Here is an 18874-nt window from a genome sequence, read left to right on the forward strand (position 1 = left end):
ATCTGCCGCCATCCCATCATGTTTCAGCATGATAATGCACGGCCCCATGCCCCGAGGATCTGTACACAATTCCTGAAGCTGAAAATGTACCAGTTTTTCCATGGCCTGCATACTCACCAGACACGTCATCCATTGAGCATGTTTGGGATGCTCTGGATTTACTTTTACGACAGCGAGTTCCAGTTCCCCCGCCAATATCCAGTAACTTCACACAGCCATTGAAGTGGAGTGGGACAACATTCCACAGGACACAATCAACAGCCTAATTAACTCTATGCAAAGGAGATGTGTCGTGCTGCATGAGGAAAATGGTGGTCACACCAGATATTGATTGGTTTGATGATCCACTTCCCTTATTTTTTAAGGTATCTGTGACCAACAAATGCATGTCTATATTCCCAGTCATGTGAAATCCATAGATTAGTGCCTAATGAATGTATTTCAATTGACTGATTTCCTTATATGACAGTAACTCAGTAAAATCTTTCACATTGTTTCATGTTGCGCTTTAAAAAAAGTAAATCTGGCACACTCAAAATAGTATGATATGTTATGTATAACGCGAACGGCTAGCAACCCAAAGGTTGCGTGTTTGAATCTTACTGCGGACAACTTTAGCATTTTAGCTAATTAGCAACTTGTAATCTACATATGATACTCATTGGAGTGGTTCGCATTTACGTACAGAATAATACGAAATACTCTGAGACCAGGTTACTTTTTGAAGTTCCCAGGCTATATAAAATGTGGTGGTTGCAGCTCTGTTGAAACAGCTCAAACCTCAGCTTAAAATAGGCCTGTAGCATATGATTAATTTCTGTTGAAAAATGATTAGCCTGGAAATAGGAAAGGTTGCCTAACAGTTTGTCTCGGGTCCACCCACTGTTATTCATTTACTTTCAAGTACGGTTTTCACTTTGATATCTAGGCCTATTTAAACATGACAATGGGAAAAGTGACCAATTTGGGAACAGTTCACTTTACCTACAAAATGGATCCATTATGTTATCTTTTCATTTGTAGTCTGGGCTACTCTTGTAGTGGCTTGCGGAAATACCAACACAACATTTATAGAAGATAGTGCTGAGTTTTAGTTCCACTTTTTAATTGACCTTTTAAATAAAAGTGGCTATCATTGCTGCCGATAATTGAGGCTATAGAATTAACAATTAATATGCCTACATTTTCAAGATTTTTTTGTGTGTTTTTAAGGGATAGGATACTTTTGCTCTCGTTTCAAAATCATTTATTGCAAAATTACAAAACAACACATCCTTGAAAGCTCTAGGTAACAATGCTACAGAAGCTGAATTATTTCATTAAAAAAATAGCATCCCTAAAATACATTGGCAAAATACATTGGCCTAGGCCAGGGCTCTCTAACCCTGTTCCTGGAAAGCTACCCTTCCGGTCGGTTTTCACAGGGTTGGAGAGCCCTGGCCTGCGCCCTCCGTTTCAAATATAAAACCTTTTTACAACAGTTCATTCTTCAGTGCCACAAAAGCTTCAATTCTTTCAATATATTCAAACAACTCATTAGATAAATGTATTGCACCTCTGTCAAAAAGAGCATGAAGAGCTATCAGTGCTACAACAATAAACTTTAAATATGACTTTTAAAGCATTAAATATTATTATAAAAAAGAATCATTAATAGTTATGAACAGAATAACAATATATTCATAATAATGATGAGACAAAATACATTTAAAGAAAAAAATTATGTAAAAACATAATTTAGAATAACACTGTGTGTGGTGTGTAGAAACTATGCATCTGTGTGTGCCTGGTTATCCGGCTGCCTGACTGCTTCTGTGCACATGTGTGGGGTCTCAGCAGATATTGAGCTTGTACAGGTTGAGACTGATCTTCTCCATGTACCTCTGCCCCTCCACCAGGCTCTGATAGACCGTCTTCAGGGCCTCTTCGCCAGGCTTGGCCAGATCAGGGCAGCCCAGGGCCTGGGACAAGGAGTGCACCCACCCCCGCATGCTGGACAAGTCCTCATACACCTGACCACACCTGTTGTCTTGCAGACTCTCCTCCAGGCCCCCCAGGTGGACCCAGATGGAGGCCAGGCCCTCGATGGGGGGGTTCATGGGGTTGAACTCCATCTCCGGGGGAATGTCGAACTGAGGGAATGGAGCGAGAGTAGAGGGATTTGTATATTTGTTTTTCTTTTCTTTGCATTTATTAAATATAAAATAGTTTTATGGACATTGGTTATGTAATGCATTGTATTTCTTTCTAAGGAATCTTTAGTTCACAGGGATTATCTTAATAATTTTAATCAGTAGACTTTGCATGATACTATCCTGAGCGAGTCAGTCAGTAAAATATACCCTCATGTTTTCTTTAACCACATTCATGTTTGACTCATACATGCACATACACATGTACCCACACATTGCTATTAAGCGAAGGTCTGTAGTACACCCAACCACATTTCCATTGAACAAATTTATCCTACTCATGTCCGTTGACTACAGAATACTTTTACGTCGTATCACGCATACAGAGTAGCTGAGTAAGAGGTGTGTGTGGTACCTCGGTCAGATAATTCTTTATGTGGACCACAGTGATCATGGCCAGCAACTTGATGTTGTTCCTCATCTGGATGTCCCCGTTGAGGGGCCGACCGCGTTGAGGGTGACACACAGACACAGACACCACCAGGCCCAGGCAGAGAAGGACCACAGAGACATGCATCTTGTTTTATCTGGAGAACAATACAAATACCACGCTATTTAATATATAGTAACAAAATAAGATATACCATTTAGCAGAAGCTTTTTTCAAAATCGACCCTGTCATACAATTTAAAGGGGCAATCTGTAGTTGCTACATACATTTAAAAATAAAAACAAATTAATGATATGTACCCATTGAAGAATATAACTTAGAAATGCATTAGTTCAACTGTTGTACCTCATCAGAACCCAAAATATAAGCTTGTTTTACTCCAGTGTTCGTAAATAACGTCAATGTAAACAAACAGTATATAGCTTCAAAACATGGTTAAAGTCAATTAAGTTTTTTCACCACAACCAAGATGCTGCATAGAAAATGTGGTTTAAAATGTTGAAATTATTACATTTGCTTTCATGTAAAAATCATAAATAATCTGTAAAATCATGAAAAATAAAATGACTGAATATGTCTAAAGTTGAATGCATGCATAATTAGTCTGTTTCTTCAAAAACTTAACTTTGAGCTGTCATGCCACTCAAATGAACATACTCATCTTCAGAATCTCATGTCCTCTCTCCCCATCCACATCTGTCCCTTAGAGCTCTATCCCGTCACCCCCAGTCAGTGCTGGAGTCAAGTCTTACCTGGTGGTTGTGAGGCTGTGGTGGATGTGTGCTAACCAGAAACATCCATGCCTCCTTGCATGGTTCCCTGGCTTTATAGCTGCTGGAGCCCTGTCCGGTTGACTCACAGCCTGCGTGAATCATCATCACTGTGTCACCCCCAGGTCCTGGGCAGCTCCTCTCCTCCTCTCCTCCTACCCCCCCTAACCCCCACCTTCTTTCTCCATCCGGACCCAGCCTATGGGCCCAGACACAACCAGTCCGTCATGGTGCAGGTCAGGACATCCACCTACATGTATTTATGCTCCCTGAAGGACCAACACACTGCACAGTGTAAGTTTAAGCTCATGTCCAGACAGCCAGTTCATGTTTTTAAGTTGAGGTTTTTACCTATAACAACGTCTCATTGTTTGTAAGGATTGAAAGAGACCATGTGATGAAGTAATCAATAATAGATGCCAATTATCTAGTTATAGATTACTTTACTAATCAAATAGATGATGACTCATTCTTTTATGTGAAAATGCATTACAATGGTGTGACTTTGATTGTATTTGATCGATTTCCATAATTCAAATTTCAATAAAAATACATTTATTGCCATAGGTAATTGTGTACTTTAGCAGTGAATGGAATTGGATTGTGGATTAAACTGTGACACATGGTGCACAATTTAGAAGATGAAAAATGAAAGAGCACTATAGTCCCAAAGACTATAATCAACCGAAGGATGCATTTACCTTTACTCAAGACACTGGAATCTCAATGCAGCACTGTTTCTTACAGCAATGTGCAAAGTGAATCAGCAGAACTAGTGAATGTTAACCTTTCACCTTTCACATGGGCATCTTGGGAACCTGAAGCTGATTCTGCAATTCAAGAAGCTGATTCAGTGTTTATTGTGACAGTCTAGTAAAATGTAATTTTGCCAGTATTATTTTCATAGAATTGAAAGAAACTGCCATAGTTGGCTGATTGCATTACTATTTGTAGCTAGTTAGCTAGATACTTCTCTTAAGAAAATACAAATAATGCTGACTGCAGCTTTGAAACCCATTAGCCTTAAGCTTTAAAATGATGAGTTCGTTTGCTACTGTATAGCATATCCTCTCACACCTTCTATCAGACAATGGATGCAACTGCACCACCCGCAACCACAGGACACTCTTGAGGGTGATGCGGTCTGCCCAACCCATCACCAGGGGCAAACTACCTGCCCTCCAGGACACCTACAGCACCCGATGTCACAGGAAGGCCAAAAAGATCATCAAGGACATCAACCACCCGAGCCACGGCCTGTTCACCCACTATCATCCAGAAGGCGAACCCTGCTCCTTAGAGGCTGCTGCCCTATATACACAGACTTGGAATCACTGGCCACTTTAGTAATGGAACACTAGTTTAAATCATGTTTACATACTGCTTTCCTCATCTCATATGTATATACTGTGTTCATTTCTACTGTATTTTAGTCAATGCCACTCCGACATTGCTCAATCTAATATTTATATATTTCTTAATTCCATTCTTTTACTTTTAGGTAGGTGTGTATTGTTGTGAATAATTTTTAGATACTACTGCACTGTTGGAGCTAGGAACACAAGCACTACACCCGCAAATCTGCTAAATAGGTATATGTGATCAATAAAATGTAATTTGATGAATAACCTAATGATAATACTACTGATATAGGGTCAACTGCATTTTCCAGCCATGATTTCATTTCATTAATGTGAAATGTCATTCCTCATTTTTGGTGTTTTTGTGATGTAGTTACTTATCTATTACCTGGGTAATTATGAGAAACAGCAAGTTATCACAACTAGTTACCACAGTAATACCTTAGCATTGCCTCTTTATTGTGTGCTGTAATGTTGCTAACAAAACTAAAACAAAAAAACATTCTTGCATGTTTGTTTATGATAATTAAGTAAGACTGAACCATTTAAAGCACTTGTCAAACTCATTCCACGAGGCCTTCGATCCGGCAGAAGTGCCCCGCCATAACCTAACACGTCAAACTCATTCCACGAGGCCTTCAATCCGGCAGAAGTGCCCCGCCATAACCTAACACGTCAAACTCATTCCACGAGGCCTTCGATCCGGCAGAAGTGCCCCGCTATCCTTTACCCGTTAGGCACTTGTCAAACTCATTCCACGGAGGGCTGAGCGCCGGCGGGTTTTAACTCCTCCATTGTACTTGACTGATGAATGAAGGTCATTGTTTAGTAAGGAACTCCCCTCACCTGCTTGTCTAGGTCTTCATTGAAAGGAAATAACAGAAACCAGCCGACACCAGGCCCTCCATGGACTGAGTTTAACACCCCTGATTTAAAGAAATGTTAATTTGCTTCAGGGTGAAAAATCATTTCAGATCAAAGCTTCATATGTTCATTAGTTAGTCTCAGCTGTTGGTGCAGCTCTCTAGGTTGTGCTGTACTTCATCTGTGTGTATACCTGTCAAAACACTTCAGCCCTCGGCACAAAAGGACATTTCCTCTTGGTCTATTGGTTAAGACATTGGTATCTCCCATGGGCGACCCGGGTTCAGATCCTGGCTGTAACACGTTGTCACGACTTCCGCTGAAGTTGGTCCCTCTCCTTGTTCGAGCGGCGTTCGGCGGTCGACGTCACCGTTCTTCTAGCCATCGCCGCTCCACCTTTCATTTTTCCATATGTTTTGTCTTGTTTTCCACACACCTGGTTTACATCTCCTCATGATTACTATGTGTATTTAGCCCTCTGTTCCCTCCATGTCTGTGTGGGGTATTGTTTATTGTCTAGGTTGGCACGCTTTCGGCTGGGTTGCGCCGGGTTTTATTTGTACCCGTGATTTGTGGCAGCCGGTACTTTGTACTTTGTACTTGGTTGTTGTACTTTGTGCTGCCTCACTTGTTCTTTGGGCATTTGTTTTTGTGATGCGGTTGCGTTCTGTTCTTACTATTGCCTCAGTAAAGTGCTTCTTTGTTCACTCATCTCTGCTCTCCTGCGCCTGACTTCCATGCACCAGCTACACCCACCGCATGACACACATACAGGTGTGTGTTTATGCATAATGTGTGTTTGCGTGCACTTGCAGTGTGTGTGTGTTTTTGTTTGGGTTCATGCAAGTGTGTCTGTGTTTGCACTTGTCAATGCCTGGGTGTCTCTGTGAGTGCACGTGTACATGTCTTTGGCTGTTTTATTTGGTTTCTGTGTGTGTGTGTGTGAGTGTGTGTCCGTGTCCATGTGTGTGTTTGAGTAACTGACTGATTGATGCAGCCTCTGGGTCTCTGCTCAGGATTGCTGAGACTTGAGGTATTTCTATTTTCTAGGTACTTCCAGGCATTCTCAACCCCATCAGCCAATGACAACAAAGCACATGACAGCACACGTCAATGGGCCAGCCATACCGACGAGGGACCATTTAAACGGAGTGCCAACCAGTTATTAAAACCTGTTATTTAAACCTGTTATTAAAATCTGTTATTAAAACGTGGATCTGGAACTTCCTGTGTCTAAAAGGTGAGTTCAACGACAGCTCACCAGCAAACAGACCCAGAAGCTGGATTAGTGAAAGTCTGTTTAAACGTTGTGTTTGTGTGTGTTGTGAGTTTTCATGGCTATTTGACATGCTGGAGACATTTTGGCTTGTTATGACTTTGCAGACCAGCAATCTTGAGTGTCTGTGCTGCAATGTCATGTTTTAATGCACAACTCACACTCCACGTGGGTCTCTGTGTCTTCTGCTGTCTGTTTCTCACTTGAATTGAATTGGTTAGCTTGAAGCCAGTGGTTTCCATTGGTGTACTGTAAATTAGAAGAGGATTGTCCACAGCGGACAAAGAGGCTGGTGGTTCCATGTCATCTTCTTTTCTGCTGGACATCTCAGAAGATTGTTCATGTGGATGCTAAGTGCTTCTCTGTTTCTCGTGATAACCTGTGCAGCGCAGCTGCAAAAAGCGAATCTGGAATTCCACCATTATCAAGGCTGACATGGAGTTAGACTAGGGAAGCCAGGTTTATATGTTCTCAGAGCATCCTCATCAGGATAACACTTCCTCTGCTTGATGGCCCACTGGGCCAATGGATGCTCCGTACCAAGTACTCTAAAGTTTCCTCCGCCTCCATATGCTCACCTGGTGTCACAGATTAAACACATGCTCTGTCACCACAACATCCAAGCTCTTCGTCCCCGGAGCATGTCTCTGGGGCACAATTGCGCAACTGCTTCCCTATGAGTAAAACTCCATGTGACCTGCACCGTACGTGCTGTGTGTGTATGTGGATGTGTATGTGTGTATGTGGAGGGGACAGTGTGTGCATCACTAATTGGTGCTTGATTCTCAGTGAATACGCAGCAGCATGTGACTTCCGTTGCTTTAATTGATGGCAGCTGCCCTAAAAAAAACGATCTGTGTGTGTGTGTGTGTGTGTGTCTGTTTCGGGGAAGAGGGGAACTGGATGAGTAATATGCCAGTGTTGGAAGCTGGTTGTGTGTTACAGTAATTCGGGCTGGCGCGCCGTCTAACAATCCACTGTTTGCAGACGCATTCACGCCACAGCGGGACCCAGTTATGTGTGAGAAATGGCTGATGCAGCAGACGTGACTGGGACATAATACATGTTGTCCAGTGGGAAGGCGCAGTTGCATCAAAGGTGCAGTTTGATTAAAGAAAGGGAAATATGGGGAGGATGGTGTAAGGATGGGAGAAAGGAGTTGGAGGGACGGAAAGAGGGATGGATAAAGGAGTTGGAGGGAAGTTCAGAGGGATGGATACAGGAGTTGGAGGGAGAGGGGGATGGATGGATAAAGGAGTTGGATGGAAGGAGAGAGGGATGGATAAAGGAGTGGGAGGGAAGGAGAGAGGGATGGATAAAGGAGTTGGAGGGAGGGAGAGGGGGATGGATGGATAAAGGAGTTGGATGGAAGGAGAGAGGGAAGGATAAAGGAGTTGGAAGGAAGGAGAGAGGGAAGGACAAAGGAGTTGGAGGGAGGGAGGGAGGGATAGATACAGGGAGTTGGAGGGAGAGAGGGATGGATGAAGGAGTTGGAGGGAGGGAGAGAGGGATGGATAAAGGAGTTGGAGGGAGAGAGAGAGAGAGGGATGGATAAAGGAGCTGGAGGGAGGGAGAGGGATGGATATGGGAGTTGGAGGGCAGGAAAGAGGGATGGATAAAGGAGTTGGAGGGAGGGAGGGACAAAGGAGTTGGAGGGAAGGAGAGAGGGATGGATAAAGGAGTTGGAGGGAAGGAGAGGGGGATGGATAAAGGGATTGGAGGGAAGGAGAGAGGGATGGATAAAGGAGTTGGAGGGAGGGACAAAGGAGTTGGAGGGAAGGAGAGAGTGATGGATAAAGGAGTTGGAGGGAGGGAGCGAGGGGGGAGGGAGGGAGGGGGAGAGAGGGATGGATAAAGGACTTGGAGGGAAGAAGAGAGGAATGGATAAAGGAGTTGGAGGGAGGGAGGGAGGGACAAAGGAGTTGGAGGGAAGGAGAGAGGGATGGATAAAGCAGTTGGAGGGAGAGAGGGAGGGAGGGAGGGGGGAGAGAGGGAGGGGGAGAGAGGGATAGATAAAGGAGTTGCAAGGAGGGAGGGAGAGGGAGAGAGAGGGATGGATAAAGTAGTTGCAAGGAGGGAGGGAGAGGGATGGATAAAGGAGTTGGAGGGAAGAAGAGAGGGATGGATAAAGGAGTTGGAGGGAAAAAGAGAGGGGTGGATAAAGGAGTTGGAGGGAGGGATGGATGAAGGAGTTGGGGGGAGGGAGAGAGGGTTGGATAAAGGAGTTGGAGGGAGGGAGAGAGGGATGGATAAAGGAGATGGAGGGAAGGAGAGAAGGATGGATAAAGGAGTTGCAGGGAGGGAGGGGGATGGATAAAGTTAAACAAGAGAAGATGGAGTGGAGTATAAGAGAAAGGGGGGGGGGGTGGAGAAAGGGGGGCTTTTTGTCCATTCACAAACTTGGCCTGATACTTGATGTTACATAATTTATGGTAATATGTGCTCAAGCCATTTCCAGTAAAGTCAAGCTGATATGACATACAGTACAGTCCATTAAAAAGTGTAAACCCTTCTCACTTTCCCCCTCTTTTTCCCCACTTCACTGGACTTACAAGAGGAGAGAAGAAGGAGAAGTGAGGAATCATTTTCCACATGAGGTAGCTACATACCTTCACCCCTCTTTCAATGTGGGATAGATACTGTACCTTCACCCCTCTTTCTCTGTGGGATAGATACTGTACCTTCACCCCTCTTTTTCTGTGGGATAGATACTGTACCTTCACCCCTCTTTCTCTGTGGGATAGATACTGTACCTTCACCCCTTTTTCTCTGTGGGGTAGCTACATACCTTCCCCCCTCTTTCTCTGCGGGGTAGCTACATACCTTCCCCCCTCTTTCTCTGTGGGGTAGCTACATACCTTCCCCCCTCTTTCTCTGTGGGGTAGATACATACCTTCACCCCTCTTTCAATGTGGGATAGATACTGTACCTTCACCCCTCTTTCTCTGTGGGATAGATACTGTACCTTCACCCCTCTTTTTCTGTGGGATAGATACTGTACCTTCACCCCTCTTTCTCTGTGGGGTAGCTACATACCTCCCCCCCCCCTCTTTCTCTGTGGGGTAGCTACATACCTTCCCCCCTATTTCTCTGTGGGGTAGCTACATACCTTCCCCCCTCTTTCTCTGTGGGGTAGCTACATACCTTCACAACTCTTTTTCTGTGGGGTAGCTACATACCTTCCCCCCTCTTTCTCTGTGGGATAGATACATACCTTCACAACTCTTTTTCTGTGGGGTAGCTACATACCTTCCACCCTCTTTCTCTGTGGGGTAGCTACATACCTTCCCCCCTCTTTTTCTGTGGGGTAGCTACATACCTTCCCCCCTCTTTCTCTGTGGGGTAGCTACATACCTTCCCCCCTCTTTCTCTTTGGGGTAGCTACATACCTTCACAACTCTTTTTCCGTCGGGTAGTTACATACTTTCCCCCCTCTTTCTATGTGGGGTAGTAACATACCTTCACCCCTCTTTCTATTTGGGGTAGTTACATACCTTCCCCCCTCTTTCTCTGTGGGGTAGCTAAATACCTTCACCCATCTTTCCCTGTGGGGTAGCTAAATATCTTCACCCATCTTTCCCTGTGGGGTAGCTAAATACCTTCACCCATCTTTCTCTGTGGGGTAGCTAAATACCTTCACCCATCTTTCCCTGTGGGGTAGCTAAATACCTTCACCCATCTTTCTCTGTGGGGTAGGTAAATACCTTCACCCATCTTTCTCTGTGGGGTAGCTAAATACCTTCACTCCTCTTTCTCTGTGGGGTAGCTAAATACCTTCACCCATCTTTCTCTGTGGGGTAGCTAAATACCTTCACCCATCTTTCTCTGTGGGGTAGCTACATACCTTCACCCATCTTTCTCTGTGGGGTAGCTAAATACCTTCACCCATCTTTCCCTGTGGGGTAGCTAAATACCTTCACCCATCTTTCCCTGTGGGGTAGTTACATACCTTCACCCATCTTTCTCTGTGGGGTAGCTACATACCCCCCCCCCCTCTTTCTCTGTGGGGTAGCTACATACCTTCCCCCCTCTTTCTCTGTGGGGTAGCTACATACCTTCTCCCCCCTCTTTCTCTGTGGGGTAGCTACATACCTTCCCCCCTCTTTCTCTGTGGGATAGATACATACCTTCACAACTCTTTTTCTGTGGGGTAGCTACATACCTTCCACCCTCTTTCTCTGTGGGGTAGCTACATACCTTCCCCCCTCTTTTTCTGTGGGGTAGCTACATACCTTCACAACTCTTTTTCTGTGGGGTAGCTACATACCTTCCCCCCTCTTTCTCTGTGGGGTAGCTACATACCTTCCCCCCCTCTTTCTCTGTGGGGTAGCTACATACCTTCCCCCCTCTTTCTCTTTGGGGTAGCTAAATACCTTCACCCATCTTTCTCTGTGGGGTAGCTAAATACCTTCACCCATCTTTCTCTGTGGGGTAGCTACATACCTTCACCCATCTTTCTCTGTGGGGTAGCTAAATACCTTCACCCATCTTTCCCTGTGGGGTAGCTAAATACCTTCACCCATCTTTCCCTGTGGGGTAGTTACATACCTTCACCCATCTTTCCCTGTGGGGTAGTTACATACCTTCACCCATCTTTCCCTGTGGGGTAGTTACATACCTTCACCCATCTTTCCCTGTGGGGTAGCTAAATACCTTCACCCATTTTCCCCTACTAATAATTCACATCTGTACTTCTAAGAATCTGCACTCTAATAATGTTGCATAACATTCACCATTTGTCATGTATCATATGAATGTGCATATGCAATCTCCATATGTATCATATGAATGTGCATATGCAATTCATACAGAATGAACAGAATGCATACAGAAACTTTCAACCGGTTTTCCCCGTTAAGTAGCGAGTCGGAGTCTGACGCCGAGTCTTCTCTTGTCGCTACTCCTCCCGTTACGGGGTCTGAGACGCCGAAGGCTCCCACCATTAGCTCTGACAAATTGAAAACCCTAGTCATTGGCGACTCCATTACCCGCAGTATTAGACTTAAAACGAATCACCCAGCGATCATACACTGTTTACCAGGGGGCAGGGCTACCGACGTTAAGGCTAATCTGAAGATGGTGCTGGCTAAAGCTAAAACTGGTGAGTGTAGAGAGTATAGAGATATTGTTATCCACGTCGGCACCAACGATGTTAGGATGAAACAGTCAGAGGTCACCAAGCGCAACATAGCTTCAGCGTGTAAATCAGCTAGAAAGATGTGTCGGCATCGAGTAATTGTCTCTGGCCCCCTCCCAGTTAGGGGGAGTGACGAGCTCTACAGCAGGGTCTCACAACTCAATCGCTGGTTGAAAACTGTTTTCTGCCCCTCCCAAAAGATAGAATTTGTAGATAATTGGCCCTCTTTCTGGGACTCACCCACAAACAGGACCAAGCCTGACCTGCTGAGGAGTGACGGACTCCATCCTAGCTGGAGGGGTGCTCTCATCTTATCTACCAACATAGATAGGGCTTTAACTCCTCTAGCTCCACAATGAAATAGGGTGCAGGCCAGGCAGCAGGCTGTTAGCCAACCTGCCAGCTTAGTGGAGTCTGCCACTAGCATAGTCAGTGTAGTCAGCTCAGCCATCCCCATTGAGACTGTGTCTGTGCCTCGACCTAGGTTGGGCAAAACTAAACATGGCGGTGTTCGCCTTAGCAATCTCATTAGGATAAAGACCTCCTCCATTCCTGCCATTATTGAAAGAGATCGTGATACCTCACATCTCAAAATAGGGTTACTTAATGTTAGATCCCTCACTTCAAAGGCAGTTATAGTCAATGAACTAATCACTGATCATAATCTTGATGTGATTGGCCTGACTGAAACATGGCTTAAGCCTGATGAATTTACTGTGTTAAATGAGGCCTCACCTCCTGGTTACACTAGTGACCATATCCCCCGTGCATCCCGCAAAGGCGGAGGTGTTGCTAACATTTACGATAGCAAATTTCAATTTACAAAAAAAAAAAATGACGTTTTCGTCTTTTGAGCTTCTAGTCATGAAATCTATGCAGCCTACTCAATCACTTTTTATAGCTACTGTTTACAGGCCTCCTGGGCCATATACAGCGTTCCTCTCTGAGTTCCCTGAATTCCTATCGGACCTTGTAGTCATAGCAGATCATATTCTAATTTTTGGTGATTTTAATATTCATATGGAGAATTCCACAGACCCACTCCAAAAGGCTTTCGGAGCCATCATCGACTCAGTGGGTTTTGTCCAACATGTCTCTGGACATACTCACTGCCACAGTCATACTCTGGACCTAGTTTTGTCCCATGGAATAAATGTTGTAGATCTTAATGTTTTTCCTCATAATCCTGGACTATCGGACCACCATTTTATTACGTTTGCAATCGCAACAAATAATCTGCTCAAACCCCAACCAAGGAGCATCAAAAGTCGTGCTATAAATTCTCAGACAACACAAAAATTCCTCGATGCCCTTCCAGACTCCTTCTGCCTACCCAAGGACGTCAGAGGACAAAAATCAGTTAACCACCTAACTGAGGAACTCAATTTAACCTTGCGCAATACCCTAGATGCAGTTGCACCCCTAAAAACGAAAAACATTTGTCATAAGAAACTAGCTCCCTGGTATACAGAAAATACCCGAGCTCTGAAGCAAGCTTCCAGAAAATTGGAACGGAAATTGCGCCACACCAAACTGGAAGTCTTCCGACTAGCTTGGAAAGACAGTACCGTGCAGTATCGAAGAGCCCTCACTGCTGCTCGATCATCCTACTTTTCCAACTTAATTGAGGAAAATAAGGACAATCCAAAATTTCTTTTTGATACTGTTGCAAAGCTAACTAAAAAGCAGCATTCCCCAAGAGAGGATGGCTTTCACTTCAGCAGTAATAAATTCATGAACTTCTTTGAGGAAAAGATCATGACCATTAGAAAGCAAATTACGGACTCCTCTTTAAATCTGCGTATTCCTCCAGGGCTTAGCTGTCCTGGATCTGCACAGCTCTGCCAGGGCCTGGGATCGGGAGAGACACTTAAGTGTTTTAGTACTATATCTCTTGACACAATGATGAAAATAATCATGGCCTCTAAACCTTCAAGCTGCATACTGGATCCTATTCCAACTAAACTACTGAAAGCGCTGCTTCATGTGCTTGGCCCTTCTATGTTGAACATAATAAATGGCTCTCTATCCACCGGATGTGTACCAAACTCACTAAAAGTGGCAGTAATAAAGCCTCTCTTGAAAAAGCCAAACCTTGACCCAGAAAATATAAAAAACTATCGGCCTATATCGAATCTTCCATTCCTCTCAAAAAAAATTGAAAAAGCTGTTGCGCAGCAACTCACTGCCTTCCTGAAGACAAACAATGTATACGAAATGCTTCAGTCTGGTTTTAGACCCCATCATAGCACTGAGACTGCACTTGTGAAGGTGGTAAATTACCTTTTAATGGCGTCAGACCGAGGCTCTGCATCTGTCCTCGTGCTCCTAGACCTTAGTGCTGCCTTTGACACCATCGATCACCACATTCTTTTGGAGAGACTGGAAACCCAAATTGGTCTACACGGACAAGTTCTGGCCTGTTTAGATCTTATCTGTCGGAAAGATATCAGTTTGTCTCTGTGAATGGTTTGTCCTCTGACAAATCAACTGTACATTTCGGTGTTCCTCAAGGTTCCGTTTTAGGACCACTATTGTTTTCACTATATATTTTACCTCTTGGGGATGTTATTCGAAAACATAATGTTAACTTTCACTGCTATGCGGATGACACACAGCTGTACATTTCAATTAAACATGGTGAAGCCCCAAAATTGCCCTCGCTAGAAGCCTGTGTTTCAGACATAAGGAAGTGGATGGCTGAAAACGTTCTACTTTTAAACTCGGACAAAACAGAGATGCTTGTTCTAGGTCCCAAGAAACAAAGAGATCTTCTGTTAAATCTGACAATTAATCTTGATGGTTGTAAAGTCGTCTCAAATAAAACTGTGAAGGACCTCAGCGTTACTCTTGACCCTGATCTCTCTTTTGACGAACATATCAAGACTGTTTCAAGGACAGCTTTTTTCCATCTACGTAACATTGCAAAAATCAGAAATTTTCTGTCCAAAAATGATGCAGAAAAATTAATCCATGCATTTGTTACTTCTAGGTTAGACTACTGCAATGCTCTACTTTCCGGCTACCCGGAGAAAGCACTAAATAAACTTCAGTTAGTGCTAAATACGGCTGCTAGAATCCTGACTAGAACCAAGAAATTTGATCATATTACTCCAGTGCTAGCTTCCCTACACTGGCTTCCTGTTAAGGCAAGGGCTTATTTCAAGGTTTTACTGTTAACCTATAAAGCGTTACATGGGCTTGCTCCTACCTATCTTTCCGAGTTGGTCCTGCCGTACATACCTACACGTACGCTACGGTCACAAGACGCAGGCCTCCTAATTGTCCCTAGAATTTCTAAGCAAACAGCTGGAGGCAGGGCTTTCTCCTATAGATCTCCATTTTTATGGAACGGTCTGCCTACCCATGTGAGAGACGCAGACTCGGTCTCAACCTTTAAGTCTTTACTGAAGACTTATCTCTTCAGTAGGTCATATGATTGAGTGTAGTCTGGCCCAGGAGTGTGAAGGTGAACGGAAAGGCTCTGGAGCAACGAACCGCCCTTGCTGTCTCTGCCTGGCCTGTTCCCCTCTCTCCACTGGGATTCTCTGCCTCTAACCCTATTACAGGGGCTGAGTCACTGGCTTACTGGTGCTCTTTCATGCCGTCCCTAGGAGGGTGCGTCACTTGAGTGGGTTGAGTTACTGACGTGATCTTCCTGTCTGGGTTGGCGCCCCCCCTTGGTTTGTGCTGTGGTGGAGATCTTTGTGGGCTATACTCGGCCTTGTCTCAGGATTGTAAGTTGGTGGTTGAAGATATCCCTCTAGTGGTGCGGGGGCTGTGCTTTGGCAAAGTGGGTGGGGTTATATCCTTCCTGTTTGGCCCTGTCCGGGGGTATCATCGGATGGGGCCACAGTGTCTCCTGACCCCTCCTGTCTCAGCCTCCAGTATTTATGCTGCAGTAGTTTATGTGTCGGGGGGCTAGGGTCAGTTGGTTATATCTGGAGTACTTCTCCTGTCTTATCCAGTGTCCTGTGTGAATTTAAGTATGCTCTCTCTAATTCTCTCCTTCTCTCTTTCTTTCTCTCTCTCGGAGAACCTGAGCCCTAGGACCATACGTCAGGACTACCGGGCATGATGACTCCTTGCTGTCCCCAGTCCACCTGGCCTTGCTGCTGTTCCAGTTTCAACTGTTCTGCCTGCGGTTATGGAACCCTTACCTGTCCCAGACCTGCTGCTTTCAACTCTTAATGATCGGCTATGAAAAGCCAACTGACATTTATTCCTGATTATTATTTGACCATCCTTGTCATTTATGAACATTTTGAAAATCTTGGCTCTCTCTAATTCTCTCCTTCTCTCTTTCTTTCTCTCTCTCGGAGGACCTGAGCCCTAGGACCATACGTCAGGACTACCGGGCATGATGACTCCTTGCTGTCCCCAGTCCACCTGGCCTTGCTGCTATTCCAGTTTCAACTGTTCTGCCTGCGGTTATGGAACCCCTACCTGTCCCAGACCTGCTGTTTTCAACTTTTAATGATCGGCTATGAAAAGCCAACTGACATTTATTCCTGATTATTATTTGACCATGCTTGTCACTTATGAACATTTTGAACATCTTGGCCATGTTCTGTTATAATCTCCACCCGGCACAGCCAGAAGAGGACTGGCCACCCCTCATAGCCTGGTTCCTCTCTAGGTTTCTTCCTAGGTTTTGGCCTTTCTAGGGAGTTTTTCCTAGCCACCGTGCTTCTACACCTGCATTGCTTGCTGTTTGGGGTTTTAGGCTGGGTTTCTGTACAGCACTTCGAGATATTAGCTGATGTACGAAGGGCTATATAAAATAAACTTGATTGATTGATTGATTGATACATGGAAGGCAGTAGATTTCCACATAAAGCATGAGGGACAACAACAACTAGCTCATTCTCATCAGTGTTTGCATAAGTTGGCTCTTTTTAATCCAAACCTGGTTGAAATGGGTGGAAGGGCACCAGTGGCGTACCACAGTTTCACACATTTTAAAGTACATTTTCTGCTATTCTTCACATTTTGCCTTATGGCTGTAAGAAAATCTTGAAGTTTTACAACTAATTTCCTTTCATTCAAATGTTTTGTTGCCATGGTTTATGCCATGTTCATATGCTCCCAGAGCCCGTGGGGTGTGTGGTACGCCAGCGCATGGCACCAACTTTTCCATTTCTGATCTTCAAATACTGGTATAATTAGAGGATATTCAAGACTCAATGTGCATTTTACAGTAAACTCACCTTGTGATGTGAAACATTATAGCCTCTCTGCTTCAGCACTGTGGGCACGGGGGTCAATGCATCTAATGTCTTGGCACTGAGTGACAAATTCAATGGCGCCTAACTGGATAGAATTGATGTGGTTCATGCTCTCTCTCCTTTCAACGGGCACAACTTCTCCTCGGGACTGGGAGGAATCATTTTGTAAGTGTGAACGGATGGATCTGATCTGATGCTTTTTGGAACCTGGGGAAGCTTTTTGAAATTTTGCATCCCATTGCTTTCAAATGGATTAAGAACAAAGCCTTGATTTTGGTTTCTATACTCCAGATTGTTGTGCTACTGCTGGCCCAACGCAGCAGACAGGTGCAGTTCTGAAAATGACCTCTGGGGGGCTCTAGTCACCCACAGTTGCAATGTGAGAAAGTAGGCTATGGAGAATCATCTATGAATACAAAATGTAGGGGCTGCATCTCAATAGTCTTAACTGGCGTCCTCTCTTTGTCAACTCTATTTCATTTGCACTAATCTGAAAACAAAGAATAGCATTCACCACTACCACTCTTTCACATCAGTGCAGACGACTGAAAGAAGACAACGGGACACTTCCTGAATTGATTCTACCGAAATTGAAGTGAAATGGAATTGACCCCCAACCCTGCTACCCAGGTACAGTACCTGCATATCAATGTATAGCCTGCACCATATTGTAAATATGATGTTGCATTTATACTGCAGTCTGACTTCTCTCCAGTTCGTTTGCTTACATGTACCAAGTCACGTGGCACCTTTATTTGCCAACCTCTCTGCTCTGTCCCTGATTTATGAACAGGTTGTCTTAATCTACATGTTTTTAATGTGTTGTGAATAGGAAGGAGATACTATATCAACAGCTGTACATTGACGATAACAACAAAATTGAGGACGATCTACGTTAGCGCTGTAATTCAGAAATGTAGTGCTTACAGAATACTATGGTGGAAAAATACAGGTTTACCTACACAGATTTCCATCTGCCTCTACTTTTGGCAAGAAGTTTAATGCAGTCAATGGAAGTACATAGAGAGTGAAGTTGGCATATCCTTCAAACAAATACACAGTCGTTAATGGCAACCATTTTACATTTTGGAAGATATCCAACAGTTCCAACAGACTATTCATTTCTTAAACACTTTTATTGAGTCTCTACTTCAATACAACACTGAGCCACAGATATTCAGCATCTGTCGCTGGATCCATGAGACCTGTTTACATTCAAATAGCTCAGCCCAACATTCACATTGACTTACCAACTTCATAAGATCCCTTACAACATGGACGGTGGACGAGGAGGGCAAAGTGCATCCACCACCCCGCGTCCCCGCCTGATGACATGGAGAAGGCACGGCTCCATTTCCCAGGGCTACGGTGTGACACATAAATGGTGGGCGGCGTTGGGGCGTCCCTAATTCACAGGGACTGCCGGACCCCATATGAAGGTCAGAGATGCGTTGGCTCAATTAAAGGATGCAGCAGAGCTCTCTGAAGAACACATTCAGGTCATTAGACTTGTAGTACGGTTAGTTTTGCTCAGCCACAGGGCAAGACGAGTGGAGTTGTCTGGGATTTGATGGGTTGTCTATGAAGATCAACTGGACTATGTTCATTCTGATACACCGACTCCAGAAAGACGGAATGTAATACTTGCTGAATGG

At 44.4% G+C, this 18874-nt stretch overlaps 1 protein-coding gene and 1 long non-coding RNA gene across 2 annotated transcripts; one reads left to right on the forward strand and one right to left on the reverse strand.

Moving 5' to 3' along the window:
• Positions 1 to 1229: 1229 nt before the first annotated feature.
• LOC139565765 (leptin-B-like) lies at positions 1230 to 8675 on the reverse strand. The gene is made up of 2 exons (XM_071386303.1): positions 2548 to 8675; positions 1230 to 2132 (listed from the first exon to the last, which is right to left on the reverse strand). Exons 1-2 carry the CDS (start codon positions 2707 to 2709, stop codon positions 1833 to 1835), a joined length of 462 nt encoding a protein of 153 aa, XP_071242404.1. The 5' UTR covers positions 2710 to 8675; the 3' UTR covers positions 1230 to 1832.
• LOC139565766 (uncharacterized) lies at positions 6693 to 16790 on the forward strand. The gene is made up of 4 exons (XR_011672973.1): positions 6693 to 6818; positions 7842 to 7952; positions 9410 to 9451; positions 16028 to 16790. It is a non-coding gene; the product is annotated as an uncharacterized lncRNA (long non-coding RNA).
• Positions 16791 to 18874: the final 2084 nt, after the last annotated feature.

Source organism: Salvelinus alpinus, chromosome 37, assembly GCF_045679555.1.
Source record: "Salvelinus alpinus chromosome 37, SLU_Salpinus.1, whole genome shotgun sequence".
Taxonomy (NCBI): domain Eukaryota; kingdom Metazoa; phylum Chordata; class Actinopteri; order Salmoniformes; family Salmonidae; genus Salvelinus; species Salvelinus alpinus.